Here is a 14,168-nt window from a genome sequence, read left to right on the forward strand (position 1 = left end):
ACTGCTGTCCCTAAAGGGCAGGGATATTTTCCTACACTCACATGGAATCCTGAACATTGACAATGCTTATGGAAGCCAGCACATCAACAGAGATTTCCAACAAAGGAACTCCAGAAATCCACAATGTTCAGAATTACTTGATGCAAATAATGTTGGGGTTTCTGTATTCCAGCCTTGTGCACAGCTGTTTTCTAAACTGGTGGTTCCGTAAAAGGTCTACTAAACCTAGCGGTGAGATTTTGTGTCTCTTCAAGTTGGTCCTACCCTCTCCAGCATCCCTTTCTGATGTGCAATCCTTGCTATTTCTGCTGCCCTTTGACAAAACTCTTATACCAATAGGTCCGTGGACACAGTGAGGTTCAAACTCAAGCTTCCTAGATCCATTTCTGTTGCACTGGGTGGGATCCAAACTTGTTCTGAGAATGCAAGGATTTTACACTTATGCAACAGAACGTCCCACCACCCTCTCTTCATGCACACCTCACACCCTCCCCAAATCTGCACCAGAGGGCTGAAATTGGGTTGGGTGAGGGAGTTCCTGCCATAGCCATTGCCTCCTCTCGCATACACTGAAAATAAATCCAGTGAAATTAAGTTAGGTGTCTTAATAAATAGATCACTTTGACACATGCATGTTAAAATAAACATTCCCTGTGGATATTCTGCCTTATTAATTGGTGCAAGCAGTTTCACTGTCACTAAATCCAGAGGAATATGGTGAGGAGGTGAACGATTATTTGTTTTGAGGTGGTCAGCCATCTGGTAGCAAATGTTTTGTGTTGTTGTTTTGTTTTGTTTTTTTAAAAAAATCTATTAAAGATTTTATTGGTTACAAAAGTATGTGCATTGTCTCTCTTGGTGTTTTCTTTCCACAGAGTCTTTTCTACAGATCAGTTACATTCGGCGTGAGACATTAGTGTTGTATACAGTATAACAAGCATAGGCAAACTCCGGCCCTCCAGATGTTTGGGACTACAATTCCCATCATCCCTAACCACTGGTCCTGTTAGCTAGGGGTGATGGGAATTGTAGTCCCAAACATCTAGAGGGCCAGAGTTTGCCTATGCCAAGAGAGAGGGGAGAGAAGGAGAGGGGGGCGGGGTGGTAAAACGTACATTCTTTTACTTAGTGTATGTGTGGGGTTTTTGTAAGGCATGCTTTTAACAGTAAGCTCCCACCCTGATTATCAGTGCGATGGATCCTAACAATGGGTTGGCAGTGGCATCCTTCTCTATTATTTACATTTGTATTGTCTAGAGCAGGAGTGAGCGGACTTCAAGCTTGTGGATCTACTTTGTGTGTTGTTTTTTTCTTGGATGGGAGAGAAATTTGTCTCAGTTTGCGTTTAAAAACTTGCCTAATTCGCTTTCTCCAAAACAATATGTGAACTGAAACACAGCCATCCTTCAAAATCCACACACCTAATTTTACAGTGCAGTTCTCTAGCCAGGTAATAGTGTGTACAAAAATATGCATATACCAGGGTAATGTGCAACATGATGGCTAAGAAATAGCGGTGGACAAACATTTAGAACTAAGGAAGATGACACCTCTGAGTTTATTCCAGCCCAGGGATTTATTTTCATTACCAGAAGTGAGTTCACTGACCTTTTACACAAAAATCAATTCCTGGTTCCCTTTAAGTTTTGCTCATTTCACATCTGAGTTTGGGGTGGGGGGTGGGAGTTGTTCCTATTGTTAAGCCATCTGGAGTCAAAAATATCTTGTTTATCTACTGCAAATTACCTAGAGATCTACAGGTAGATACTGATCTAGATTCTGTTCACCCTAAACCTTTGGAACTTGGAGCACAGTTTGGCATGTGAAATACATCTATGTGGCCTTCTGGTCTTGAAAAACCCATAGGGCGCACAGCTAGGAACCAGCCTACTGATGAAATAAGGGCCTAGTTTAAAAGCCTTTTAAATGCTTTCTAAATTATGAGACGCACAGAGTAGCAGCTGGGAAAAAGTACAAAGCAGCCTCTCTCCCTTAATTCCCAACCATAGCTGCATCTTTGTTTACACATTGCAAATTAGCCTGGGGTGGACTTTTATTAGGGCAAATCACAGGATGTAAAAAAGATGACCACTTCTTGCATGATCCCCACTTAAAACACATCTCGTGTCTTAGCGCTTGGAAGAGCCAGCTCTGTACTGACCAACTGCACAAACAGGATTGTGCTTTCAAGTCACCAGTTAGCGGAATTAGGCTGATGTATAAGAAGACTTGGGAAGCTGTGGGCTTTAGTCTGGGGGTACTTAATCTAGAGATGGTGGGGTCCAATTGTTCTTTCACCTATTTGAGGTACAAACAGAGGATGCCGGTCATTAAGCTTTTGTCTGGCAGCGAAGGAAATAGGGAGCTGGAGCTTGTTGATATAGCAGGAACTTTACTGACCTTTCCTCAGGGGGCTGCGCAGGGCTCAAATACCAAAACACAATGCTCTCTTGACTTCCACAGCATAGGACGTTTGGAGGGCCAAGCTCTATAAAGAGACAGAAAACTGGGTTGGGGGGGAAATGGACTTCAAAGCAGCAATCCAGCCAATTTTCTTTCGTGTGTGTGCGTGGATGAAACACTGAAGGACTGGAGCGAATCGTCTTGTGGCACCATCAAGCTTATCAGATTTGTTTTGCTTCCCCTGCTATCTAACAACCCCTTTTGCAAATCTTCGTTGCAGACGTTCAGCCGGGTTGGGCTCTGTCTCACTCTTAGCGTCAACCCCTTTTCCTGTGGGTGGGAGCATTTTTTCCCCCCTCGAGAAAAAAAGCATGTGTTTGGGAAGAAAGGAGTGCAGGCTTGGCTGCCCGAGCTGTTCTTGCCCATACAGGTGTGCGTAACTCACAGGCATGCCAGACAGACCTGAGTCACGGACAGCCACCCCTCCTCCCCTCTGTGCGCACACCTGAGCTAAAATAAAACTGTCTCTTCAGACTCCACTTGCCTGAGAGCTGTTCCCATTACTGCTCTGCAACTCTTCCATATGCTCTTGGTGAAAGAAAGGCAGCCAGAGGGTGCTAAAAAGCAGAAGTAAAGGGAGAGAGAGAGAGAGAGAAGGTAGAAGTCAGCAGCATTTGATCAGAAGGAACCAGGAGCCCTGCAAAGGTATGTCACATCCACCAGTTCCTTCTTCCTGCCCTCCTTCCTTCCTGAGGATTTCCATTTGGCATCTAAAATAAAAACAGGAGTTGGGGGAGCTGGGGGCGGGGGAAGAGTCAGGAAAAAAACCACCACTTTCATTTGGAAATGGCAATGAAGCAGTGAAGTCCTCCCTCCGCACCCCGCACAACTCTTGCCTCTAAAGGAATTTCTTGGCTTGGTGTGTGGGTGCCTGCTACTTGGATTGTTGCACAGGATTTGGACTTTGAATCAGACCCAGCACTAATGAGGTTTGTGGAATTAATTCATGTCTGTTCTCAGCCACTGGGCTTCCTTTATTTTTATTTTTTTTGCCTATCGATTAACCAGAGAGACGTTAAATGAAGCGTAGGGCTTCTCACCCAGGTAGGCACTAGGCAATTTAGGACATTGTGCGTTCATGTATACTTTCAAAAAGTTTGTAATGTGCTTTCTCTTCTCTTTGCGCCGCTTGAACCTGGCACAAGTTGTTGATCAGCCAGTTTGATGTTGCAGAGCCAGGCAAGTTTTTTCCTTCTTCCTGGAGATTCGTTTGTTTGAACAACAACCACACAAAAAAGCTGTACCGTATCTGTAATTCATTCACACATGCCACCAGCACTGGTATGCAACTTGTATTATGAAATAATGGACAGTTTCTAGGCAGATGTTCAGTTTGTGGATACTATCCTAGCATGTTGATGCAAATGACTGAAGAGGCTTAACCTGTTTAATGCCTACCTGTCATGCAGCTATTAAATTTGTTAAAGGCATAGGAGCACTTATAGGGGTGGGCTGGGGAGATGACAGAAGCTGTGCTTTTGTAAGATGAATCATTTATTAAAGTCTGGGACGATGGACACATACTCAAGCTTCTTATCTAGATAGGAGTTTGTATTTCAGACTAAGAATGTTTAAACAGTGTTGGGATGTGATTTCTGTTTAACTGAAAATAAAACATTTGTCCTGATTGCAGATTCTGATGTAGCATGTCCAGGAAAGGAAGGCAAATGTGAGGGATGGAATAAGGCAGGGAAATACTGTGCATGAGGTTTTGTGAAGGACTGTCTGAATGTGAGAGACAGCTCGGAACAGAATAAGCAGGAGGCGTGATAGAACGACAACTAAGATGGAATTATATATATGTGATGACAGGAGAGTAGAGTGTCTGTCAGAGAATGGGTTAAAGCAGGCCCCCCCCAAACTCGGCCCTCCAGATGTTTTGGGACTACAACTCCCATCATCCCTAGCTAACAGGACCAGTGGTCAGGGATGGTGGGAATTGTGAGGCAGACACCCTATTGTGAGGCAGACAGTTCTCCTACCATTTCACCAAGATCTGCTTCCCTGCAATTTCCACTCATTCGTTTTAGTCCTGCCTTCTGGAGCCACAGAGAACAAGTCTGCTCCACTAAACACCCCGCCAGATTAGTGAGCTTGGCGTCCAGGCTGGGGATCCATTTTAAATCTCAAAAGAGGGCCGAGCAAGATCCAGCAGGGTCCAAATGATTGCTAAAGGTTAGATTTTTCTTTCTTTCTTCTTTTTAAAGGGCAAATAGGCAGTGTTTCATTTTTCCCTGAAGAAAAGGGACTTCTGCATTTGCCATTGATATAATAATGCACAAGCCCATTTAGCTTTTAACAGCAGAGTTTCAGCAAACCGGGGAACAGCTTGCCTGTGGGTAAGAATGCAAGGAAAGAGAGAACTGGCCTCTCGCCTCTGTAAATGGCAACCAACACCTCCCTTTGTATGTTAAAACACCTCTTTCACGTGGGGCTCTGTGCACTCCATACAGCCCACTGCAAAATGTTTTCTAGCCAATGTGTACCCTGTGACTTGTGATAGGAAGGCTAAGTTGTGAGAGTGTAATCACCTGGAAAGAAAGAAAAAGAAAGCTAGCAGATGGAAAGGACATTCATGAAGTGGCGCTACAGGACTAAACAGATAGCTGAGCACTGGGTAAAGGGAACAAGGACAATGGTGTTAAGCTGAGCTAAATCCTCAGGTGTTCAGGGTTTTCTGCTGCGTATATTACAAGAGGAAGAAAGAGGCTTACCTCTTAAATATCCCTCATTGTGCTGGTTGTTCCCCACTGGTTCTTCCATTTTATCAAGATTTCCTGCCATCCATTGTTGGCAATACATAATACTGCCTGTCCGTGCTTCCTCAAGCAGGCTGGTCTTTGCCAAATGTGCCGTGTGTAGCTTAACTGATGGGGTGAGGCTGAAGCCCAGAATTCCCCCCTGAAAGAGATCAAACCATGGAGAGGCAGCAGGAATCTAGTGAAAAGGTTGCAACTGCTCAAAATAATAGCATGCCTGGCAGAACCTTTTGTAGCAGACACTAAGAATGGAAACAGAAAGCAGAGATTTGCTCTAGGTTAATGAGTTTTCAAGGCCCAAACAGCTTATCGTTTGCTTTAGAGACCACTGGTCTCAGTTCTGGTCTACGCTATCTCCTCTTAGTGCTTCAGATGTATACAGTGCTGTGGTGCCATAAAACTACTGCTACTGTAGTTCTGTTTGGGGTGGAGTATTTAGCACATGTTTGTAGAGTTCCTTGCACAGGCTTCTCTCTCTGCAAGAAATTCTGAGGCTGTAGCTATACCCTGCTGCCATGCAGCCTCATTCAGAAAGATGGCAGAGGGTGGTAGCAAAATATCTAGTAGCGATACCTGTTACACGTACTTCTTTACTGTTGTGTACTTAAAATTATACCTTATACTTGAAGATATCCTCTATCGGCCTTTCCCAATTTTTTGCATCTTTCTTTTAAGATTTTATTATGAATTATTACCAAAGTGGAAATTGTTCAGTTTGGTTCTGGGGTGTTTTATTTATTGGGAGGGGCTGCTTGACGTGTATCTACTATGGCGACAAAAGCTTATTCTTCTTCTTTAGTGTCTTCTTTAATGTAACTTCAAACTACTGTATTTTACAAATATAAGCTGAGAATTGAACTTCTGCAAAACAACTCACACCAGAAATTAGAAATTAAGTTCTGGAATAATTGACTGTCCTTAAGTAGACAAGACTTCTGGTTCCCCCAATTGACTGTTCTCCCTTCTGATCTTAGAACTGTTTAGTATAGTAAATGAAGTTCTTCTCCGTTAATGCCCAAAATACTTCTTCATGTGTTCAGATGAAGCCAACTGGTCCCAGAGTTTGAGTTGGAGTCCAACAACTTGTAAAGGGTCACAGGTGCCTCACTGCTTTTTTACAAGGAGGTTGTGTAAGAGCTGAACTTCTACTAAGTCAGACAAGACATATTTGTGTGAAGGGCGACTGTGTATAGATGTGATGTGATGAATGAGAGGCCTGTTTTGTTTTTTGTCTCTGGTGGGAGGGAATAACCAGGAACGAGCTTGTCTGCGACTCAGCCAAAAGTTGTGATATCGACCATTTGGGCAATCTGACATGCCTTCCGTTTTGCTATCTATATGCCTGCAGTCTTTCTATCGCTATCTCTCAAGCTGCTCCCTTCTCCTCCTTTAAGCCAAATTCTTCTAGGAAACCTTTCTTTCCTGGGTCATTATAACCCCAGCTTGCGCCCCCCCCTCCCCACCCAGTACTTCTTCATATTGGTTAACCTTTCTCTTATCCTCTGATTCAAGCCCTGCCCTTTTTCTCACCTTTGCAACATTACTGTACAGTGGTACCTCGGGTTAAGAACTTAATTCGTTCTGGAGGTCCGTTCTTAACCTGAAACTGTTCTTAACCTGAAGCACCACTTTAGCTAATGGGGCCTCCCGCTGCCGCTGCACCGCTGCCATACGATTTCTTTTTTCATCCTGAAGCAAAGTTCTTAACCCGAGGTACTATTTCTGGGTTAGCAGAGTCTGTAACCTGAAGCATCCGTAACAGTGGTACCTCGGGTTACATACACGTCAGGTTACATATGCTTTGCCACCCTCGACACATGTATTGCTTCTGCAACAATTGGCCAAGATGCTCGGATCCTTCAAAGTTCAAGTGTTGGAGATGTTCCCAAAATACACGTAGACAGCCATGGGTGTAGCCAGGGGGGACAGCCAAAGTTGTTAAGCTTTTTTTAGGGGATACTAAAAAGAGGACATTACGGGGAGCAGCCTTTTTCAATGCTTTTCAATTATTTTTGTGGGGGGCAGCCGCTACTGTGTGTAGAGGGAGGTAAGCCAAATGGGCAGGCTGGTACCTTTATTGGGCCAACGTCTGTTGACGTAAACATGTGCAATCTTCCATATTTCACAAAACATCTACCTCTGCATTCTACTTGAGAGAAAGCTTTGTGTAAGCCCTGAAATCTTGCATTATTCTTTCACCAACTACCAAAGGTGGTTGGGTTGGGGGCGTCCTTATCTGTTTTGATTTTTACATACAGTGTATGTGCTTATAGCCTCTCCTATCATGAGGTTTCAGGATCGTGGGTTGTCTAAAACGGCCAATCAGAGAGAGTTAGGAAGTTGATATTAGCATTACATCAGACTCAAGAAGCAGCATCAAGCTGCTGGACCAAAAGGCTGAGAGAACTTGCATTCCGCCAGTTCTGTGCTTTGTACCTGAGTTTTCGGGGATGAAGAGGAAGGTTTGTGGGCCTTGCGAAAACAGGATTCTGGAAGGGTGTGTGCAAAAAAAAAAAAAAGCCACCACAGAGACAGAAAGCAGCCCACAGACAGACAGAGAGGGGAGGGGAGCAAACACAGAGTCCTTTCATATCTTCTGGGATTTGGGTATAACAAAAGAGCTGTTGTATCATTTGCTTGCGGTAGCACTGGATGATTCTTGCAGGGCACAAGAAAGAGTTCATCTTCCAGTATCACACAAGCTTAAGGGCTGCCATCAAGGGACAAAAACCTAGACACTCTCCTGAATGTACAAGTGTGGGGGTGGGGATAAGAGAAAGCGCTCGCTCCTTATCTCTCTCCCCCCCCCCACTTTCTCCTTTCCCCCAGTCTTTCAGCATTGTTTCAGAGGTTTCACATAAACAACAGATTGATTGTTTGTTGCATTTTTATATCGCTCTTCTTACTACATGCAGCTTAGGGTAATGTTCAGTAATGTTCAAACAACATCCAGTCTATTGAAATGCAGGCATAAAAATATGTTAGAAAATCCTCCAATGAACCATAGCATGGAATCTCAGCATCACCAAATATATAGCCAGGTGCTGAACACCATTATCCCACAAAAGCTTGGGTGAAGAAGTAGGTCTTCAGTTGATGCCCGAACTTTAAAATCAAAGAGGAGAACTGGAGTTCCAAGGCAAAAGAGTTTCACAGTAAGGGTGCCACCAAAAAGAAGACTCTATCTTGTGTCCGCAAGCAATAAACCTTAGCAGGGACTTTACATAAATGTTAATGTAACTGATGATGTCACAGACTACAGACTGCTGCAATATGAACTTACTCATTTTAGCCTAGCCTCGCCTAGCCTATGAAGCAGCCTTTGTAGACCACACTTATCCACCTAGCTCAGTATTGTTATACACTAACTAGAGGTGTTTTCCGGCCTTACCTGGATATGCCGGAAATTGAATGCAAGGTGTGTGCTCTACTAGTAAGCTATGGCCACTGCCTCCTGGATGGTGGCATTTTCTCTTTAACTACAGAATGAGTGCCGACAGGAAGGAGCCTGCACTTTGGACTCTTGCAAAAGCCTCGCCCTGGTCTCCCGGAAGAAGTGAAAGTTATTAAGAAAAGCTACATGTCTAGAGTTTTATTGCTCTCTAATCTCAATTATGTTCCTTAACTCATTATGGCTCAGTTGGGCAGCGCAGGGGCTTACAAACCTTTTCACAGTGTCCTTAAAAACAAACAAACAAAAGATGCCTAAGCCAGGGGTACATCTGCAAACTGAAGTAACTGTTGTGGGCGCCACACAGACAATTTAACTTACCCCTCCCCAGTTGTACCCTTCCCCACACTGCAATTGCCTCCTTCATCGCAGGAGCCTTCTATTGTAGTGGTACCTCAGGTTACATATGCTTCAGTTACAGACTCCGTTAACCCAGAAATAGTACCTCGGGTTAAGAACTTTGCTTCAGGATGAGAACAGAAATCATGCTCCGGCAGCGTGGCAGCAGCAGGAGGCCCCATTAGCTAAAGTGGTGCTTCAGGTTAAGAACAGTTTCAGGTTAAGAACGGACCTCCGGAACGAATTAAGTACTTAACCCGAGGTACCACTGTACTTTCATGGACAGCTTCTTTCAAGCCTAATTTCAGCAGGTGGCAGGGAAAGGGAATGGGACACTGTGGGCATTAAGGAAGGCTTCTTTGCCCCCACGAGCACCCATTGTACATTCATGGTTTAGGTCAGGGGTCTGCAACCCGCGGCTCCGGAACCGCATGTGGCTCTTTTACACCTTTGCCGCGGCTCCGGGACGGATACTAGCGAGGGGAGGAGGCGCATTGTGTGCCCCGACACTCCCCACTGTGGCGGGCGCTGTACTGGCTGTGACGTCGCATGGGGGCGGTGCGTGCGTTAGTCACGCACCGTCCCGACGTCACCTTCCCGCCCGCTGTCAGATTGCGGCTCCGGAGATATATTTGTTTTAAATGTCGCAATGGTTTTGCGGCTCCCAGTTTTTTTTCCTTCGGAAATGGGTCCAAGTGGCTCTTTTTGTCTTAAAGGTTGCAGACCCCTGGTTTAGGTTAACTAAACAGAATTTACTCTTTCACATTCTGTCTAGAATATTAGGTGAGGAATGTCAAGATTCTAAAGCTGCACTCCAGTGACAACCATAATAAATTACCTAGCCCAAGCTTATACTGGTGAGGAAAAATCTAATGAACCCTTTCAAGTGGAAGCCCTCCACAAGGGCTTCCACTTTTGTAATGGGGCTTTCTTCCTGTGCCACCAAGAACATCACATGGGGAGGGGAGGGAAATCGTTCTGTCCAGCAAGCTGATGTGCTTGTGCAAGCGGAACATGTAGCATAGCCCAATGTTGAATTCCACCCCTTGTTAGTACCCATTTGATCTTTCAAGATGTGTACCTATGCCAGTGGCAAGCGATTTCTTTAAAGAGTTTTCTTATTCTTATGGAGTATTTAGAACAGACCCACAGCCTGAGAGAAAACATGACAAAAGCAGAATTCAAAACATTCCTTAGATGGAATTGCTCTTCCTTATTAAACTTCTGCCTTCCTCTTTTCTTTTCTTTTGTGCCCTGAGGCTGACAGGTGATTTGAACTTCCAAGTATATTGTTGGATTTGTAACTATATAGCTGAAATCATTCTTGAAATGCCCAGGGTATTTTTCCTGTTGACTGTAGATGTTCTCCTCAGCACAATGATGCGACTTTAAATTGTGAATACTGTGGCATATACAGTGGTACCTCGGGTTACATACGCTTCAGGTTACAGACGCTTCAGGTTACAGACTCTGCTAACCCAGAAATAGTACCTCGGGTTAAGAACTCTGCTTCAGGATGAGAACAGAAATCGTACTCCAGTGGCGCGGCGGCAGCGGGAGGCCCCATTAGCTAAAGTGGTGCTTCAGGTTAAGAACAGTTTCAGGTTAAGAACGGAACTCCGGAACGAATTAAATACTTGACCTGAGGTACCACTGTACAGTACATCCAAGAGCTCTACCGCTGTTTGTGAGAAGGATGCAAGAGATTGCCGGGGGGGGGGTGAGGGCTGGCAAATGCACCTCTGTTGCATAACCCAATATTGTAGGCAACTGCCCTTGAGGAGTCATGCCATATTAGGGGCTTTTCCTTTTGTTTGTTTTACTCAGAGGAGGGAGTGATATTGAAACCATCACTATGATTAAAAGTTGACAGCAGCAGAACAGCAGGAGGTGAGGGCCATACAAGAGATGTAAACACAAGGTAGCCACACAGAGAGCCATTGTCCTGAACAATTTACAGTTTAAGAATGAGAGATTGTTAACGCCACACACTCAAGCTTCCAACGGTTCTGTTGTGCAGCAAGGCAAACATTTATTCAGTACTACTGATCACTTACATCCCCTGAAAGCAAAATTCACACACACAAACCTTGTACGATTTGGCATTCATCCAAGGCATTATTAAATAACTCATTCTCTCCTCTTAACGGTCGCTTCCTCTCTTTCCCCTGAACAATCTGGGACACCTTCATTCCTCTGCTGTTTCCAAGCACATAAATATCCATAGAGCTTCAGGAATGGCCTTAGTGACTTGCTTTGTTTCGTTTCCCAAGATTTAAAAAAAATAAAAGAAGCAAAGTTGCTCCCTCACACTGATTTAATCACCTTCTCCTAAACTCCATGCCAACTCCAGACTCCTGCTCCTGGTTTCCCTCCTTCTCCAGTACTGAGGTAATGTCTCCAAGGTGACACTGGATTTGCATACTGAGTGCAGGCTTTCTGTATTAGTGTCCCAGAGTTGATAATATAGGTTTAGGGATAGAATAACTGTTGTGGGGAAACTGCAAGCAGGTTGCCCTACCATTAGTGAGGCAGCCACCTAAGGTGCTGGATGCCAGGGCAGGGGGAGGCGGGGAGAAGTAGCAAGGTGTCGAAGGACAGCACTGTGTGTGCCAGGTGGCCTACCCTGTGCCCCCTAAACTAGCCTGCTGTCCTCAAGATGCAGCAAAGGACATTGTGCAGTAGACAACGAGATAAGATTCAACTTGGAATGGAGGATGGGGGCAACTTGTCCTTCACCTCAGGCAACAAAGTACCTTGGTATGCCCCGCGGAGGACCTTAAGATCCACAAATGACAATATTTTGGAGGTCCCAAGTCACAAGGTGGTTAGATTGGTCTCAACTAGGGCCAAGGCCTTTTCAGTACTGGCCCCGACTTGGTGGAACGCTCTGTCACAAGAGACTAGGGCCCTGCGGGACTTGACATCTTTCCGCAGGGCCTGCAAGACAGAGCTGTTCCGCCTGGCCTTTGGTTTGGACTCAGTCTGACCCTTATGTTTCCCTCCCCTTATGGTTTTGATCTATGGGCTACTTTTAAAATGAGGCTGCATTTTAAATGGCATTTTAACCTGTATTTTAGATTGGTTTCCCCACCCCCCCTACTATGTTTTTACTGTAATTTTTACTGTTGTTAGCCTCCCTAAGCCAGACTCTGGCTGGGGAGGGTGGGGTATAAATAAAATTTATTATTATTTATTATTATTACCTTGAGTCAGTGCTACTGCACACAGCACAGGCTTTGGGAAGAAGGCGGGAGGACTCTAGGTCCCTGTCAGAGCCTTCATGCCTCCTTCTCAAAGTCCAGTGCCTCCTTACCCAGCTTTGGGTAGGCAGTGTAAGGGCTGCAGTGAGGAGGTTGTCAAATGTTGCCAAGGGCCCCCAAAAAAGTATTGAGGGCCGCATGCTGCCCTTGGGCCACGTGGTGGACTACTGTGTGCTAGGCCCTAGCAGATGGGGCAGAGTTGTGCCCAGTTGCTGTGTAATTTCTCACATTGTTGAATCAACACCTGGCCCTATCATTAGGTAGAGTGAGGTGGTTGCCTCAGACATAAAAGGCCATAAATTGTATTCGAAACAAAATAAAAAAAATCCCTCCAGGTGTTCTTGTGTGCATGCACACTTCTTCTGAAGTGTATCTGAAGAAGTGTGCATGCACACGAAAGCTCATACCAATAACAACCTTAGTTGGTCTCTAAGGTGCTACTGGAAGGATTTTTTTTATTTTGTTTCGACTACGGCAGACCAACACGGCTACCTACCTGTAAATAAATTGTTTTGTGTGTCATAAAAAGCCATAAATTGTGAAGAAGAAGAAGAAGAAGAAGAAGAAGAAGAAGAAGAAGAAGAAGAAGAAGAAGTAGTTGTTATTATGACTGTTGTTTTACACTTAGAGAGACGCTTTAGGGATTTTCTGTTGCAGGTGCCAAACTTAGAGTCTGATGCAAATGGTCTGCAAGGGCACTATTTTGTTGTTCCAACTCAGGCAGCAAAAAGTTGTAGATTGGCCTTGTTGAATCCCCAAGAACTTCAAAGTTCTCAGCTTGTTGGTAGTCAAGCTGATGGCTTTGCTGGATTATAAATACATTTCGGTATATTTTCCCCCTTTCCCAAAACAGCTATCATGTTTATGAGATGGCGGGAAAGACATCAAAAGGATATTATCTGAGAGGTGATACGAGGAGTTGATACCCAGGGCTTTGATAGGGAGAGAATGAGGCTTGGAGCCAAAACTCTGTTTACATCTGGCATTACAATCTTTTCAGTAGGAGATTTAAGACTTTCCTTGTTGTCCAGGCCTTCCATATGAAATGTTAAGTTACAACTGTCTTTTCTGTTCCTTAGTTTATTGTTTTTAGCCCGCCTTTTATTATGCTAGTTGCTATTTTAATATTGTACTTCGATGCTGTGTCAATTGTTTTCATACTTTTAAACGCAACCCTGAAATCTTTTGATGGGAGGTTAAGAAATATTTTAGCTAATTAAATAACAGCAAGGGCTCCTCCAGGCATTGGCACAGAGCTTTTCATTTCTCAAATATTCTTATCTTTGCTGAAGAAAGCCAAAGCTAGCCCAAGATTATCACTCAGCTACATGGAATTAATACTGTGGGTATTTTAAATCAGTTTTGAAAAACACATAACAAGACAGTACAGTAAATCATTTAAAATGTATGCATAGCACAGATTTGTAGAAATAAAACACAGTCGTACCTTGGAAGTCGAACGGAATATGTTCCGGAAGTCTGTTCGTCTTCCAAAACGTTCGGAAACCAAAGCGTGGCTTCTGATTGGCTGCAGGAACCTCCTGCAGCCAATCGGAAGTCACGGAAGCCCTGTCATATGTTTGGGTTCCAAAAGAACGTTCGCAAACCGAAACAATCACTTCTGGGTTTGCAGCGTTTGGGAGCAAAAACATCCAAGTTCCAAGGCATTCGGGATCCAAGGTACGATTGTACAGCTGTTTCATACATATGTAACCCAGGCTGTGAGTGGAGCCCAGTGGCATTAGAGGCAGTCGTTTTGGGGAAATAGTAAGGCACAGGCAGTCTGACCAGTGGTCCATCTAGCTCAGTGTTGCTTACACTGACTGGCAGAAGCTCTCCAGGATTAGAGGCAGGAAGTCTCTCTCAGCCCAACCTGGAAATTCCAGGAATTGA

At 44.5% G+C, this 14,168-nt stretch overlaps 1 protein-coding gene across 8 annotated transcripts in view; it reads left to right on the forward strand.

The window, feature by feature from the left end:
• The first annotated feature begins 2,522 nt into the window (after window positions 1–2,522).
• Window positions 2,523–14,168, forward strand: part of ITGB4 (integrin subunit beta 4) — a 67,939-nt gene continuing 56,293 nt past the window's right edge. For 2 of the 8 annotated variants that reach the window (XM_028716909.2, XM_028716910.2), the window contains exon 1: window positions 3,192–3,392. In XM_028716909.2, the coding sequence (XP_028572742.2) occupies window positions 3,388–3,392 (5 nt within the window). In that variant the 5' untranslated portion in view covers window positions 3,192–3,387. Of the gene's footprint in view, window positions 3,109–3,190; window positions 3,393–4,461; window positions 4,639–14,168 lie in introns of those variants that run through there. The other 6 variants (XM_028716904.2, XM_028716903.2, XM_028716912.2 and 3 more) reach the window with 6 other exon arrangements.

The sequence above is a fragment of the Podarcis muralis genome, chromosome 2, assembly GCF_964188315.1.
Source record: "Podarcis muralis chromosome 2, rPodMur119.hap1.1, whole genome shotgun sequence".
NCBI lineage: Eukaryota > Metazoa > Chordata > Lepidosauria > Squamata > Lacertidae > Podarcis > Podarcis muralis.